This window comes from Sander lucioperca, chromosome 8 (genome assembly GCF_008315115.2).
Source record: "Sander lucioperca isolate FBNREF2018 chromosome 8, SLUC_FBN_1.2, whole genome shotgun sequence".
NCBI classification, from domain to species: domain Eukaryota; kingdom Metazoa; phylum Chordata; class Actinopteri; order Perciformes; family Percidae; genus Sander; species Sander lucioperca.
The window spans coordinates 39,029,348-39,041,469 of NC_050180.1; the positions used below are offsets into that span (position 1 = coordinate 39,029,348).

At 40.1% G+C, this 12,122-nt stretch overlaps 3 protein-coding genes across 4 annotated transcripts in view; 1 reads left to right on the forward strand and 2 right to left on the reverse strand.

Annotated features, from left to right (window-relative positions):
• The first annotated feature begins 372 nt into the window (after positions 1-372).
• Positions 373-3,699, forward strand: il17d (interleukin 17d). The gene is made up of 2 exons (XM_031317183.2): positions 373-1,183; positions 2,494-3,699. Exons 1-2 carry the CDS (start codon positions 873-875, stop codon positions 2,831-2,833), a joined length of 651 nt encoding a protein of 216 aa, XP_031173043.1. The 5' UTR covers positions 373-872; the 3' UTR covers positions 2,834-3,699.
• eef1akmt1 (EEF1A lysine methyltransferase 1) lies at positions 2,905-8,509 on the reverse strand. 2 transcript variants are annotated; one of them, XM_036003807.1, is made up of 6 exons: positions 8,399-8,509; positions 6,616-6,816; positions 5,743-5,825; positions 4,868-5,157; positions 4,103-4,480; positions 2,905-4,071 (listed from the first exon to the last, which is right to left on the reverse strand). In XM_036003807.1, exons 2-5 carry the CDS (start codon positions 6,754-6,756, stop codon positions 4,350-4,352), a joined length of 645 nt encoding a protein of 214 aa, XP_035859700.1. In that variant the 5' UTR covers positions 6,757-6,816; positions 8,399-8,509; the 3' UTR covers positions 2,905-4,071; positions 4,103-4,349. The 2 variants fall into 2 exon arrangements, with proteins under 2 accessions (XP_035859700.1, XP_035859701.1); XM_036003808.1 differs by having other exon boundaries at positions 6,616-6,791; positions 8,409-8,501.
• Positions 8,510-9,903: 1,394 nt separating this feature from the next.
• The window catches only part of xpo4 (exportin 4), a 58,800-nt gene continuing 56,581 nt past the window's right edge, over positions 9,904-12,122 (reverse strand). The window contains exon 24 of the mRNA XM_031314963.2: positions 9,904-11,548. Coding sequence (XP_031170823.1) covers positions 11,351-11,548 — 198 coding nt within the window. The 3' untranslated portion in view covers positions 9,904-11,350. The remainder of the gene's footprint in view (positions 11,549-12,122) is intronic.

The window sequence follows — 12,122 nt, forward strand, 5'->3', positions numbered from 1 at the left end:
ATATAATTGAAAGCTTTTGCCTCACATAAATCTAAATGACATATTGTAAGTGTACACGTCATACTACAGGGAGGAGTGGGGCCTTTGACAGAAAAAAAGACACAATGTACTTTTAGCATTTAAAAATTATTTAAATCTATTAGTGGTTTGACCTTGAGGTGAGAGTGTCTTTGTAAAACCAGAGCAGACATAAATGGTTGGACATAACTGGATCCAGTTTATCTTTAAGTGAAGTAGACTCTGGTGTGAAGCCAAGATCCACACACTGCCAATAGTCTGGACATCCCACTCCCGTCAGGAGCTGCTCTCATGAACGCTGGCCTCTTTCTTTTATTACTAGATGTGTACCAGGGTACTTTATCTGTCAGTTCTGATCACGCTGGAACCCCCTGTTCCTGTACGTACAAACACTTCCATCGGATTTCCCGCACACCTCGGTGGAGAAAAGCAGCAGGAAAACAATCTTGGTGGCCTTTTTATCTTCTTAAACAGAAAGCAGCAGGTGTGAAACCTCCAACTCTGTAATTATTTCTAACTCTGAGGCAATTATTACTCTTGACGACACTGTGGACGTGCTGTACCAGACATGTTTTTGCAGTTTCCCTGGCAGCGCGCCTGTTCCTCGGTTTCCAAGCCAGGACTGTGGACTGTTTGCCTGCTGCTTACTCCCCAACGCTTCCAACATTTCACTGGATTATAACCGAGGAAAGTAACCTGTTTACGGTAAGCGTTGTCATTAACGGAGATCATTGGGTTCTCTTATTCTACTTGTCGCATTTGAAGAAAGGCAAATACGTTAAGAGCGCGCTGAGAAACATTTTTCAGTGGATATACGCATTTTGGCACAGCACCGTACCGAGAAGCGCACAGTGATGCCGCATCGGATCCGCGTCCTGCTGCTGCTGCTGCACCTGGCTGTGCTGCTGCTGGGCTGGCCGACCGGAGCGGGCCGGGTACGAAAAAAGGCCACCAGGTCCCGGCCTTGCCTGGACCTGCCGGAGGAGATCCTGGAGCAGATGTTCGGTCGGCTCTCGGTGGGAGTGATGAGTGCTTTCCACCACGCACTGGAGCTGGAGCCGCAGGACAAACTCAACCTGACGTGCCCGACCACCGCACGGTCCCCGACCGACAGCAAGACCCGCCTCCCGGTCAATCTGCTCAGCATCTCCCCCTGGGCCTACAGGTGAGAGCAGGTGCAACTTAAAATGTTTGCTTTTTTTAAATCGCAATTTGCGATTCTATAAATTACGTTGCATTCATTTATTTGCAAAAAATACTTGCATTCAAACAGGAACCACCAACACGCGTTAAATATTGCAATGTATAATGTCCAAACTTTCATGATATTTTGTCACAACTTGTTCAGCTGTGGATACACAAGTACACAGTTATTGTAGCGTTTAGTGTGTATTTAAACTTTCACTGGCAGAATTACTGTAACGCCAAATGTATCAAAATCAAATCTCAATTTAGGTCACTAAAGAACTATGTTAATTAAATTAAATTAAATTCAATTTTATTTATAGTATCAAATCATAACAAGAGTTATCTCAGGACACTTTACAGATAGAGTAGGTCTAGACCACACTCTATAATTTACAAAGACCCAACAATTCCAGTGATTTCCCCCAAGAGCAAGCATTTAGTGCGACAGTGGCGAGGAAAAACTACCCTTTTAGGAAGAAACCTCAGACCCAGGCTCTTGGTAGGCAGTGTCTGACGGTGCGGTTGGGGGTGTGATGAACAATGGCAATAATAGTCACAATAAAGATAATGGAACTATGACTAGAAATAGTAGTTGTAGTAGTTCATGTCATAGCAGGGCACACAGTTTACAAAAAGTTTACACCACAGCCAGTACAAAACTTTAACAATAATGTTAAACTCACTTCTTATATCAATGTGATGCTGATGGTGATGATCAAAGTGCATTTTTGGCCAGACACTAACTCATTTTGGCATATAGCACCCCTTTGATAACCCCCCCCCCCAAAAAAAAACCACGTTAAATTAAGCATTTAAAAGTGTTGTGGAAAATCAGGAATGTAAATCACTGTATATTCTAAATTCAGACGGTATTTAGTTTTACCTTTTTTATGTCACATTAGTTTAATTCTACTGTATGACCTTCAGTATATCTCTTCTATATATAGCTATATCTCTTCTGGCTTCAAGTGCTTCCCATTAAACACGCTTCAGATTTGAAATAACAGATTGAATTTGGGCTGTAGCAGCAAAAACTGACAATTAATTTCTTAATTTCAGAAGAAAACAGCACTGTGTGACAACTGAAGGTGGCTGAGTTTAACAAAAAAATAAAATGAGATGAAAATCTAACGATACAATGATGTTTTACAGGAAGTTGGCAGGAATACTTGTGTGTTTGACCTGTGAATATGGCACACTTAAGAGCGTTGAAGACAGCAATCCGCTTAAATAATATAAACTCTGATTTTGCAGAGGAAAACTCATCTGTTTAATTCAATTTTTCAGAATTTCGTACAACCCGGCAAGGTACCCCCGCTACGTCCCTGAGGCTTACTGCCTGTGTAAGGGCTGCCTGATCGGACCTCACGGTGAGGAGAGTGACCAGTACCGCAGCACTCCGGTCTATGCTCCCTCTGTCATCCTGAAGAGAGCGGGCTCCTGTCTCGGCGGCCGCCACTCGTACGTTGAGGTCTACGTCTCCATCGCTGTGGGATGCACCTGTGTGCCGCTGCTGGAGAAGGAGAGGGACGGCCAGAACAGCAACCAGAGCTTGGAGAGAGCAGAGGCCAAAGCCAAAGCCAAAGCCAAAGCCAAACAGCTCGTCTCTGCGGGGAAGAATGTATGAAAGAAGCGGGACTGGTACTCTAGATACGTTTTTTTGATGCACATTTTTTGGTCTTCGTCCTTCCCCATTGATCAATTGAAGTGAATATACCTGTTGAAGTAGAATCCCCCGTTAGTGTCCCTAATCAAGAACACATTATATATTTGCATGATGAAGGGTTTAGTACAGAGGTACTGATTAACATCTCTGTTCATCTTTGGGAAGGGTTTTTCATCTGGAAGCAAATAAGGACGTAGTTTGTTGTCTGGTTTGCTCTCAAATAAGACTTATTTGGCCTGCTTACATTCTTGGCTTGGTTATGACATCCTTTGGACCCAAACTTGGTGATGTCTTGACTACTGTTGTTTAAGGATACAAAATTCAAAGTGATTGTATTGGCTGGACTGAAGAGAATATGCCTAAAAATCCAGAGAAGACTAGATGAAACTCTGAAGTTCACTATGACATTTGAAAGGTTGGTTCAGCCCAATGTCAGAAAACATATTTGACTTACTTCTTGTATCTAGTAATGCAGATGGTTTGAGTTTTTATGCTCAGGTTTTGAGAAATGTATCTGAGATTTCTGCACCACAAAAACTTTCCTTCATCGTATCGGGGTGGAGGCAGAAATCTCAGAGACGGATATCTCAAAACCTGGACAAATAAAACCACAACTATCAGCATGGATAGAGAAATAATTGAGTGTGTTTATTTGTAATTTGGTTGGACCAACAAAGTTAACTCAAACAAATATTGACCAATGGAATAAAATGCCTCATTATTAATCAATGACCTGATCAATGCTGCCACCTACTGATGTTGAAATACAACTGCAAGTTCATTCATTCTGACCCACTTTAATAATAACTTGTCATCAAAACAACAAATATTCCAGATTGCATAAATATTTAATGTTTTTTTGATTGATTACCAACAAACTATTAACCGAAATGAATGTCAATCAATTTTCCATGGGTTAACAAGCCTATGTGTATGGGGAGTGGTGGCCTAAGGGTTAGAAAAGCGAGCTTGTGAACGGAAGGTTGTTGCCAGGATAAATCTAGGTGGGGAAAGTAAAACGACAGTGCGTGCCCCTCTCTCATTACCACCACTGAGGTGCCGTTGAGCAAGGCCCTTAACCCCTACCGCTCCAGTGGAGCTGCTCAGTGGCCAGCAGATCAGACTGTGGCAGCTTCCGGGTGTGAATGAGATCAGGGCGTTCCTGCCAAAGAGAGCATTGCTCTCCGTGTAATCCCCAACTGAATAAATAAAGTGGGGGGGAAAAAAAGCTGTTTTTGACTCATGAGATTTTGTTTCACAAGCCCAATTATTATATATAATAGTTATAAAATTGTTAACCAAAACAAACTCTGAAAATGTCCACCTTCACTGCATTGTTAACGCATCCCTTCATTCTTCACCAGTAGAGGACCACAGAACTAATAGCACTGTGCTGGAGAACATCGGCGTGATGTCCTCCCTCTATCAGGCTCTTTCTGCTCTCAACAGTCAAAGTGTTCATCAGACCTCCGGAGGTTCAGGACAGCAGGCGAGACGGATAGTTGACAAAACAGCGGAACTCATTGTTCAAGCTTCTGTTGTGTTTTGGCAGGAAGCTGCACATTTTTACATCCAGAAGGTCTTTGGCGAGTTTCTCCATGATGGCTCCTGTAGAACAAACGGGACACAAACATCTGATGCAAAAAAGCTGCTGAAAACACAGCAAGTATGTTGTTGCTTTTTTCACTAAAATGTAGGTGTAACGAGTAGTGGTGGAATGGTACTAAGAACATTTACTCAAGTACAATTTCAAGGTACTTATTTCCATTTTATGCTACTTTTTACTTCCGCTACATTTTCAAATGTATTTGGCAGCTTTAGTTAATTTACAGATTTAGATTAATACAAAATATAAATCAACTAATACATTGATATATTACAAGATAAGCTACTCAGCAGTAAATAACGTAATTAAAATTCTTTGTGACTTGATAATGTAACAATAATAATACATGAGAGATACAAACTGGCCAACATTAGAGCTCCTCCTCTCACCTGTACACAGCAGCACTTTGCCTTTGCTCAGGTACTTGATGGTTTCGGCCACTTTGCTCAGACACTCCTCGGACAGGTACGGTGGGTCGGCCAAGACGACGTCGAAGCTCTGAGGAGCCACGTTGGCCACAAGAGACAACGGCTCATTGTAGTCGTAGAAGATGAAGTCGTCGCCGTAGATGGCGAAGCGGCGGTCGTACTCCAACACGACGGCGGACACCCGGTCCGAGCCTTCAACCACACCCTGCTTCAACTTCTGGTACACGCTGGGCGCGCTCACACACGCTATCCTGCAGGTAGAAAGAAACATTTAAACTCAGTCAGAAACATGTCGAAGATGAAGCTCAAATTTCTGGTTGTGGTTTGCTGGGATTCACTTCTCAGCTGCCATTTTGTTGAATTATCAGAATCCGTTCATCACAGAACAGACATAAACCAGTTTTTACGCCCACAATATCAGAAGGTAGATCAGAATGCAATGCAGCTACAAGACAGGCTGCGGCTTAAATAAGAAATGTAAACACAACAAACATTACTCTGAATCTTTCATTCATATTATTCTTGAAACAAGTGGCTCCCGAGGTGTGGCTACATATCTGGGAAACTGCTAAATAAAGTCTTTAAAAAAGCCTCTTGGGTCAGCTACATTTTGCTGATTACTTAAGAAAGGTTTTGAATGCAGGACTTTTACTTATAGTGGGGGTATTTTCAGTGTGCAGTTTTACTGCAGTAAAGGATCTAAATACTTTTCCACCACTGCTTACACCCTCTGTTCGTTTCTGATTTTCAAACTTGTTATTGTCTCCTGACCTTACTTTTTGTGAATACTGGGCAGAGAACCACCGCTCTAAAAATGTGTGTGTGTGTGTTTTTACCTGCCTCCCTCTCCAGCTTCACGTACGACCTCCTCAGCTAACTGAGCTGCTGTCTCGTCACTGTACCAGAACTGACTCATCCGCTGGTGGAAACAGAAATATCAGTGACACTCTGAACATGTATGACCGTATCAACATTCAATCTTTTAATCTGACTGCAGTGCTTCATGCTTCTACACACACCACACTCGTTTAGTTTACCAACGTTAAGCTCAAATAAAAGTGAGAACGTAAAAAAAAGTAACATTCATATTTGAACCGGAAATAATGGATTATTGATCTGATGCCAATACTGACATTTTAAAGTCTACAAAATGATTTAGCGGATTTATAAAAACATTTCCTTTAGGGCTGCACCGTATGATTAACATTCATTACCTGTTAATCTGTTCATTAATTTTTCTATTAATCTATTAATTAGTCAATAAAATGTCAGAATTTTTTTACTTATTCCCATCAAAAGTTTTCAGTTGCCAGAAGACAATAAAAACAATTCTCAAGAAGGAGGTAAGGAAAGGATTTCAAATGTGCAGTTGGGGTGGAGGAAGAGGAGCCATTACTGCGACAGCCAAAATACACAGAGCAGTAGCCCCACCTAGTGGAAAGGGCACGCCCCGCCACTGGTTACTAATGCCTATGAAAAATAATTTGTGGATCCGCTATGTGATTCGGATCTGCTCCAAATTTCAATGGGTTCGTCCTGGGCCCTTGCCACATCCTTCCACGAAGTTTCATGAAAATCGGTCCAGTAGTTTTCCCGTAATCCTGCTGACAAACAGACAAACCGAGCCGAAAACATAACCTCCTTGACGTTGGTAATAAACAGAACAGATGCAGAGTTCTGTCTCCTGTCACTAAAACCAGTCAACTCACCCAGTCTTCCTCCACTGCTCCCACAGCGAACTGGTCTGATGGTGTAGTGCTGGGTTCGCTGGTCTCATTGTAAAACTCCTGCAGGGCGGCCAGAGTGTGAGCCGACAGCGTCGGGACGTCGTCGTCGCTGCTGTCACTCATTTCTGACGGAGGAAGACAGGAGAGGAACAGCTGTTCTTTAAGAATGAAAGACCAGAAAACCTGAAACCAAAATAACTTTTTTTTTTAAATTATTGATTACATTTTAACTGGTTAATTTAAGCTGGTGGATGACTTGATATATTACAAATAGGTACGCTATATATGTAAGATTGGGCAACCGATTCCTACTTGGAATCGGTTCAAAAATTACGATTCCAGTAGAATCGTTTCTTTATTGGAATCGTTTGGAGGATTCGGTTTCAAATCCGATCATCGCTTCCAAATTTAACATGCGCAAGTTTTGGTTTCCGAAGCGACCAGGAGCTTGTTGTGTTGCAGCCTTGGAGCACAGTAAGCAGCGCTCTACTGTAGTGTGGCTTTATCGTACATTGAAAAAGCTGTAAAACTGCAAACCACCTACCAACCATAAAACTTTCCTCTTATTTGTGAAAATAGGAATGTGACCCGTTTCAACTCCACCCCTCAAAGAATCGGAATCAATAAGAACCGGAATCGAAAGGAAGAATCGGAATCAGAATAGTTAAAATCCAAACGATGCCCAACCCTATATGAACTCAGAGTTATTATTTATTCACTTGCAGTAACTGACATGATCAAACCCGTCACAGCTTTACAAAAACCTGTTAGCAAACCACTGACAAAATAAGGTATTTCAGATTTAGTTTTACATATTTGAAGATGTCTTTCTTATTCAAAGCAATTAAATAATAATAATAAAATAAACTTACTTTAAGGGTTAGGGGAACATTAGGGGAACGTTCTCTAAAGGTTACAACGGTAGGGGAACGTTAGGGGAACGTTCCCTAAAGGTTCTGGGAACGTTCTGAGAACGGTCGATGTAACCAAAAACTAACGTTCCCTAAACGTCAGGAAAACTTTCCATGGGAACCAAAAACTAACCTTCAGGGAAAGTTCCCGCAACCAAAAACGAACGCTCCCAGAACGTTCTGGGAACCAAAAATTGTTACCTAGGAAACCATTGGATCACAGTTGACTGCATCGAACTTGTGATTTTGCAAACATTTACCAGATGAAAATAATATCGATAAATATCGATATTATTTTCATAATATTAAAGTATTTTAATATTGTGATATTGGTTTCAACGACTTAATAGATTATTTGTTCAAAACAATTCCAAGTTGCACATTTCATAATTTGCACTGGCATAATAAAGTATGGATATCCATACAAACACCAGACCTTTCCTGGTCTATTATTTCTTGCTTTCTCCATCTCATGTGTGCATCAAGTTACAACAACTATTATATTAAGATATTTTCAGAATTGCCTTTTTTAATTTCATATTTACACCACATACTCCCTCTGTTTCTGCTTAGATGTCACGTAATCGTACTCGCTCTCTCTCACATTGTAAAGGCAGGACTTTTACCTGTAACATAGTATTTCTACACTGCAGTATTGCTACTTTTACTAAAAGATCCGAGTTCTTCTTCCATCACTGCTGACAAATGAATGAGTGACAGACAGCGACGATAGTGGCCTGTTCTGTAAATAAACTGCCGATTTAATACAATTAACTCCACTGATAAAGTACCCGCTTGTTACCACACTCAAAAAGGTCAAGCGTTTTAAAAATAAAGTACAAAACTAAACATACCACTTATTACTTATCAGAAACTGGTCCCGTTGTGCACTTCTCCAAAGATCCTCTATAAACCGTCTCTGACTTCACTGCGGCGGTGTTGTGAACATGTGAGGAGTCGCAGAATGATGACATATTCCAGGTAGTACGGTTCTTGAGAAGGGACAATAAAGTCGACCGCGCTATTTTAGTTACATACTGTACAGCAGCCTGCAATCTTCAGGAAATCAAATATTTGGAATTACTTTTTTATGACTTCATACATTGACTTTTTTGACTTACTGTACTATGACTTTTTAATGGCTTTTTTGACAAGCTATACTATAACTTTTTTTTTACTATTCTATCACTTCTTTTCGATATAGGCTACTATACTATGACTTTTTATAACATACTATATTATGACTTTTGTATGACTTTTATCAACATACTATACTATGAATTTGTTATGACTTTTTTCGACATACTTTACAATTATTTTCGATATACTGACTTTTTTCGACATACTATACCATGACGTTTTTATCACTTTTTTCAGACATACTATACATTGACTTTTTTTTACAAACTATACTATGACTTTTTTCGACATACTTTACTGACTTTATGACTTCATACATTGACTTTTTTGACATACTATACTATGACTTTTTAATGGCTTTTTCGACAAGCTTTACTATAACTTTATCACTTTTTATGACATACTATACATTGACTTTTTTTTTTTTTTTTACATACTATTCTATGACTTTTTATCACTTTTTTTCGACATACTTTACTATGACTTTCTTCGACAGACTATACCATGAAGTTTTTAGCACTTTTTTCAGACATACTATACTATGAATTTTTTCCATATACTATACTATGACTTTTTTAATCACATTATTCAACATACTATAATTTCACTTTTTTCAACATACCATAGTATGAATTTTTTATGTTTTTTTTCAACATACTATGCTAGCACTTCCTTAGACATATTATATTGGTGCCACAGTGGCTTAGTGGTTAACACCGCTGACATACTATACTATGACTTTATCACTTTTTTTTTTAAATACTATACGACTTTTTTCAACATTGTATACTATGATTTTTTTCTTCAAAAAAAACTTAAAACATTCCACATTTGTTTAATACATTTTGGTATTATTCAACATTTCAATGAAATTCATACTAATTAAAACAATTCCCACTTTTCCAACTATTCTCACTACTTCACCTTCTTACGCAATTATGCAGCAATCCAGTTTAGCTTTAGCAATTTAGCTTTTCAACATTCACAATCATTTTCTGCAGGGAATGCATTTTCTAGTTACAGAGTGGTATTAGTACTTTTACTTAAGTAAATAATCTAAATGCTTCCTCCATTGTCTTTACCACCAAATGCCTTTGTCTTGAAGAATAGCTGCCACTCACTGTATCTGGCAGATGAAATATTTGGTGATTAAAAGAGTATCCAACAACTTTATATATTACTGGAGTAGATAAACATAAAGGAAACTGCAGAGCCCAGAACATTTTATACAATAAGTTTATGTACACTTTTACACTTCATTAACAAAACAGCCGTTCTACAATAACCAGGATAGTGCTCTGAACGAGGTCGTCTCCAACATAATGCTTCAACAAGTGGCTCTGCTCCTTTTTATTTGGTTTGTTATTGCTGTCCTTCAGCTCAAACAGTCTCTGCTTCAATCCAGTGTGTGTTGAAGAGTGATACGGTGGATGTGCAGCCGTAGAAAAATACTACTGAAATTAAATCTGCTAAACTTTAGAGGCCCGATCCTTCATCGAGCCTTCATGTGTCCGGAGGGAGGACCCCGGGACATAATACTATGATTCAAATAGAGAAAAAATGTCAAACCGCAAAAGATCAAAACCGAGGAAGTTGCTCCCTCTTTATCTGAATTCATACAATGTTGAACTCGCACAATTCTTCCTGCCGTCTAACTGGCATATAAAAACATTTTAGTCAGGTTTTTTCTTTTTGTCTTTGAACAAACATTTCTTGTGGTTTCTGGTTTGAAAACATTATATATATATATTTACACCTTTTAGTGAAACTGATTTTGGTTTTCTGTTAACGCCAACAAACAAACGCCCTCCTGTGCTGCATGGTTTAGCAACCCCAAAGATAGCCGGGCCTCTCGCATACTGTATGTGTGTGCAAGTGAGTTTTTTGATAGTGTGTGTGTGTGTGTGTGCGTGCGTGTGTGTGTGCGCATCCGCTGTATTCTTGGCGAATGGCAGGCACAGTTTGTTGTCAGTTGAAACGCGCTCACACAGCACATTCACCAAAATAAAAGGCACTCTGGGAAGGACTGGGGCAGCATGTGTGTATGTGTGTGTGTGTGTGTGGTTGCTATGGCATTCTTGACACAAAATGGCCCATCTAATACTCTCTAATACTTTCAACTACAAGCCTCACACTGAAGAAAAAACGTCTTCTTTAATTTTCAAGACTTGTTTGACCCCCAATGTTGCTGTGTGTGTGTGTGTGTGTGTGTGTATGTGTGTGTGTGTGTGTGTGTAGCCTCCAGGTACAGAAGGCGGAGGACGACAGCGTCCACATCATCAGCTGCTGCTCCACCTCCTCGTCATGATGGTCAGTGCTCCGCCATGTAAGTCAACATGGGGAGGGGATCCTCTGAGTCCGTCTGCTCTGCAGTTCAGTCTCCATGGTTACCACATCATCATCAAGTCTGTCAATCATGCTGGACTGGAGAGGCGGGGGATAAAATAAATCTAAAAAGGAATCCGAGGATGGTGAAAACCGGGTAAACATTCAGGCATGAGATGGATCCCTCAGCGAGTAGAGAGACAGCGAGGTCCTCAGAGGCTTCCAGCGGCCTCTTCTACCCATAGTTCTTAGGGACGAAGCAGGGGGGTCTTTTGATTGGTTGCTTTAAAAAAATAAAATAATTAAAAAAAAAGATCCGAGGTGGAGGCCGTTTCCAGTGGTTATTTCATGCAAAGCAGGCCGCCCACGTTGGCCACAAACTCCTCCAGGCTCTTGAGGAAGGCGACCTTCTGCTTGCGGTCCATGGTGGGCGGCGTGCTACTGGCTGCCAGGGTGTTGAAGGCGTCGGCCAGCCGCTGGTAGATGACGGCATCTCTCTGCGAGGAGAGGAGGGTCTCCACAAGCTCCGAGTACTCCGCCTGACGGACGACAAACACACCATCAACTCAGAATCAAGAGTTTTAATAAAAGAGCTAATATTATCAGTTGATACGTAACAGAAGCTGTGTCGATGACATTGTTCGTCCACTAGAAATCACTGACGTTTATTTTCCAACTGTAAAATGTCCCGCTCTGTACCATATTTTTTTATTCATTCATGACAAAATGTAAAAGATCCTTAAAAATATTCTCCCATCATTTCCTGTCATCTCTCGACAGTTGACTTCATAATAAAAGCCACAGAAGGCCCAATAAATAATTGTTTACATCATGTGTTGATGTAAAAACAAATATCAGCTGGTGTATTTTTTATCAGGTAGAAATATTTACATGGGTCTCAAAAATCAAGAATTGGCTGGGCTAAAATAATGATTCTTACAATACTGGTAATAAGGATTAAAAACTGAATACAAATCCAGACATCATATTTCTTGGTCAGGAAAGAGGCCAGGACTACAATGAAGACAGCTTTAGTGGTTGTTTCTGTTTTGTTAGCATTATTTGTTAATAAGTTGTTATTATTATTTCTTTTTTTGGTCTGTTTACATTACA

What these genes read in the sequence shown, in the direction of transcription:
- eef1akmt1 (XM_036003807.1), bottom strand. Translation starts at nt 6,756, where the DNA reads ATGAGTGACAGCAGCGACGACGACGTCCCGACGCTGTCGGCTCACACT. An exon ending in GAAGCTGGAGAGGGAGGCAG is followed by an intron (nt 5,158 to 5,742) that starts GTAAAAACACAC and finishes TTCTACCTGCAG; the next exon opens with GATAGCGTGTGTGAGCGCGC. An exon ending in CAAAGTGCTGCTGTGTACAG is followed by an intron (nt 4,481 to 4,867) that starts GTGAGAGGAGGA and finishes TTTGTTCTACAG; the next exon opens with GAGCCATCATGGAGAAACTC.
- il17d (XM_031317183.2), top strand. Translation starts at nt 873, where the DNA reads ATGCCGCATCGGATCCGCGTCCTGCTGCTGCTGCTGCACCTGGCTGTG. An exon ending in ATCTCCCCCTGGGCCTACAG is followed by an intron (nt 1,184 to 2,493) that starts GTGAGAGCAGGT and finishes TCAATTTTTCAG; the next exon opens with AATTTCGTACAACCCGGCAA.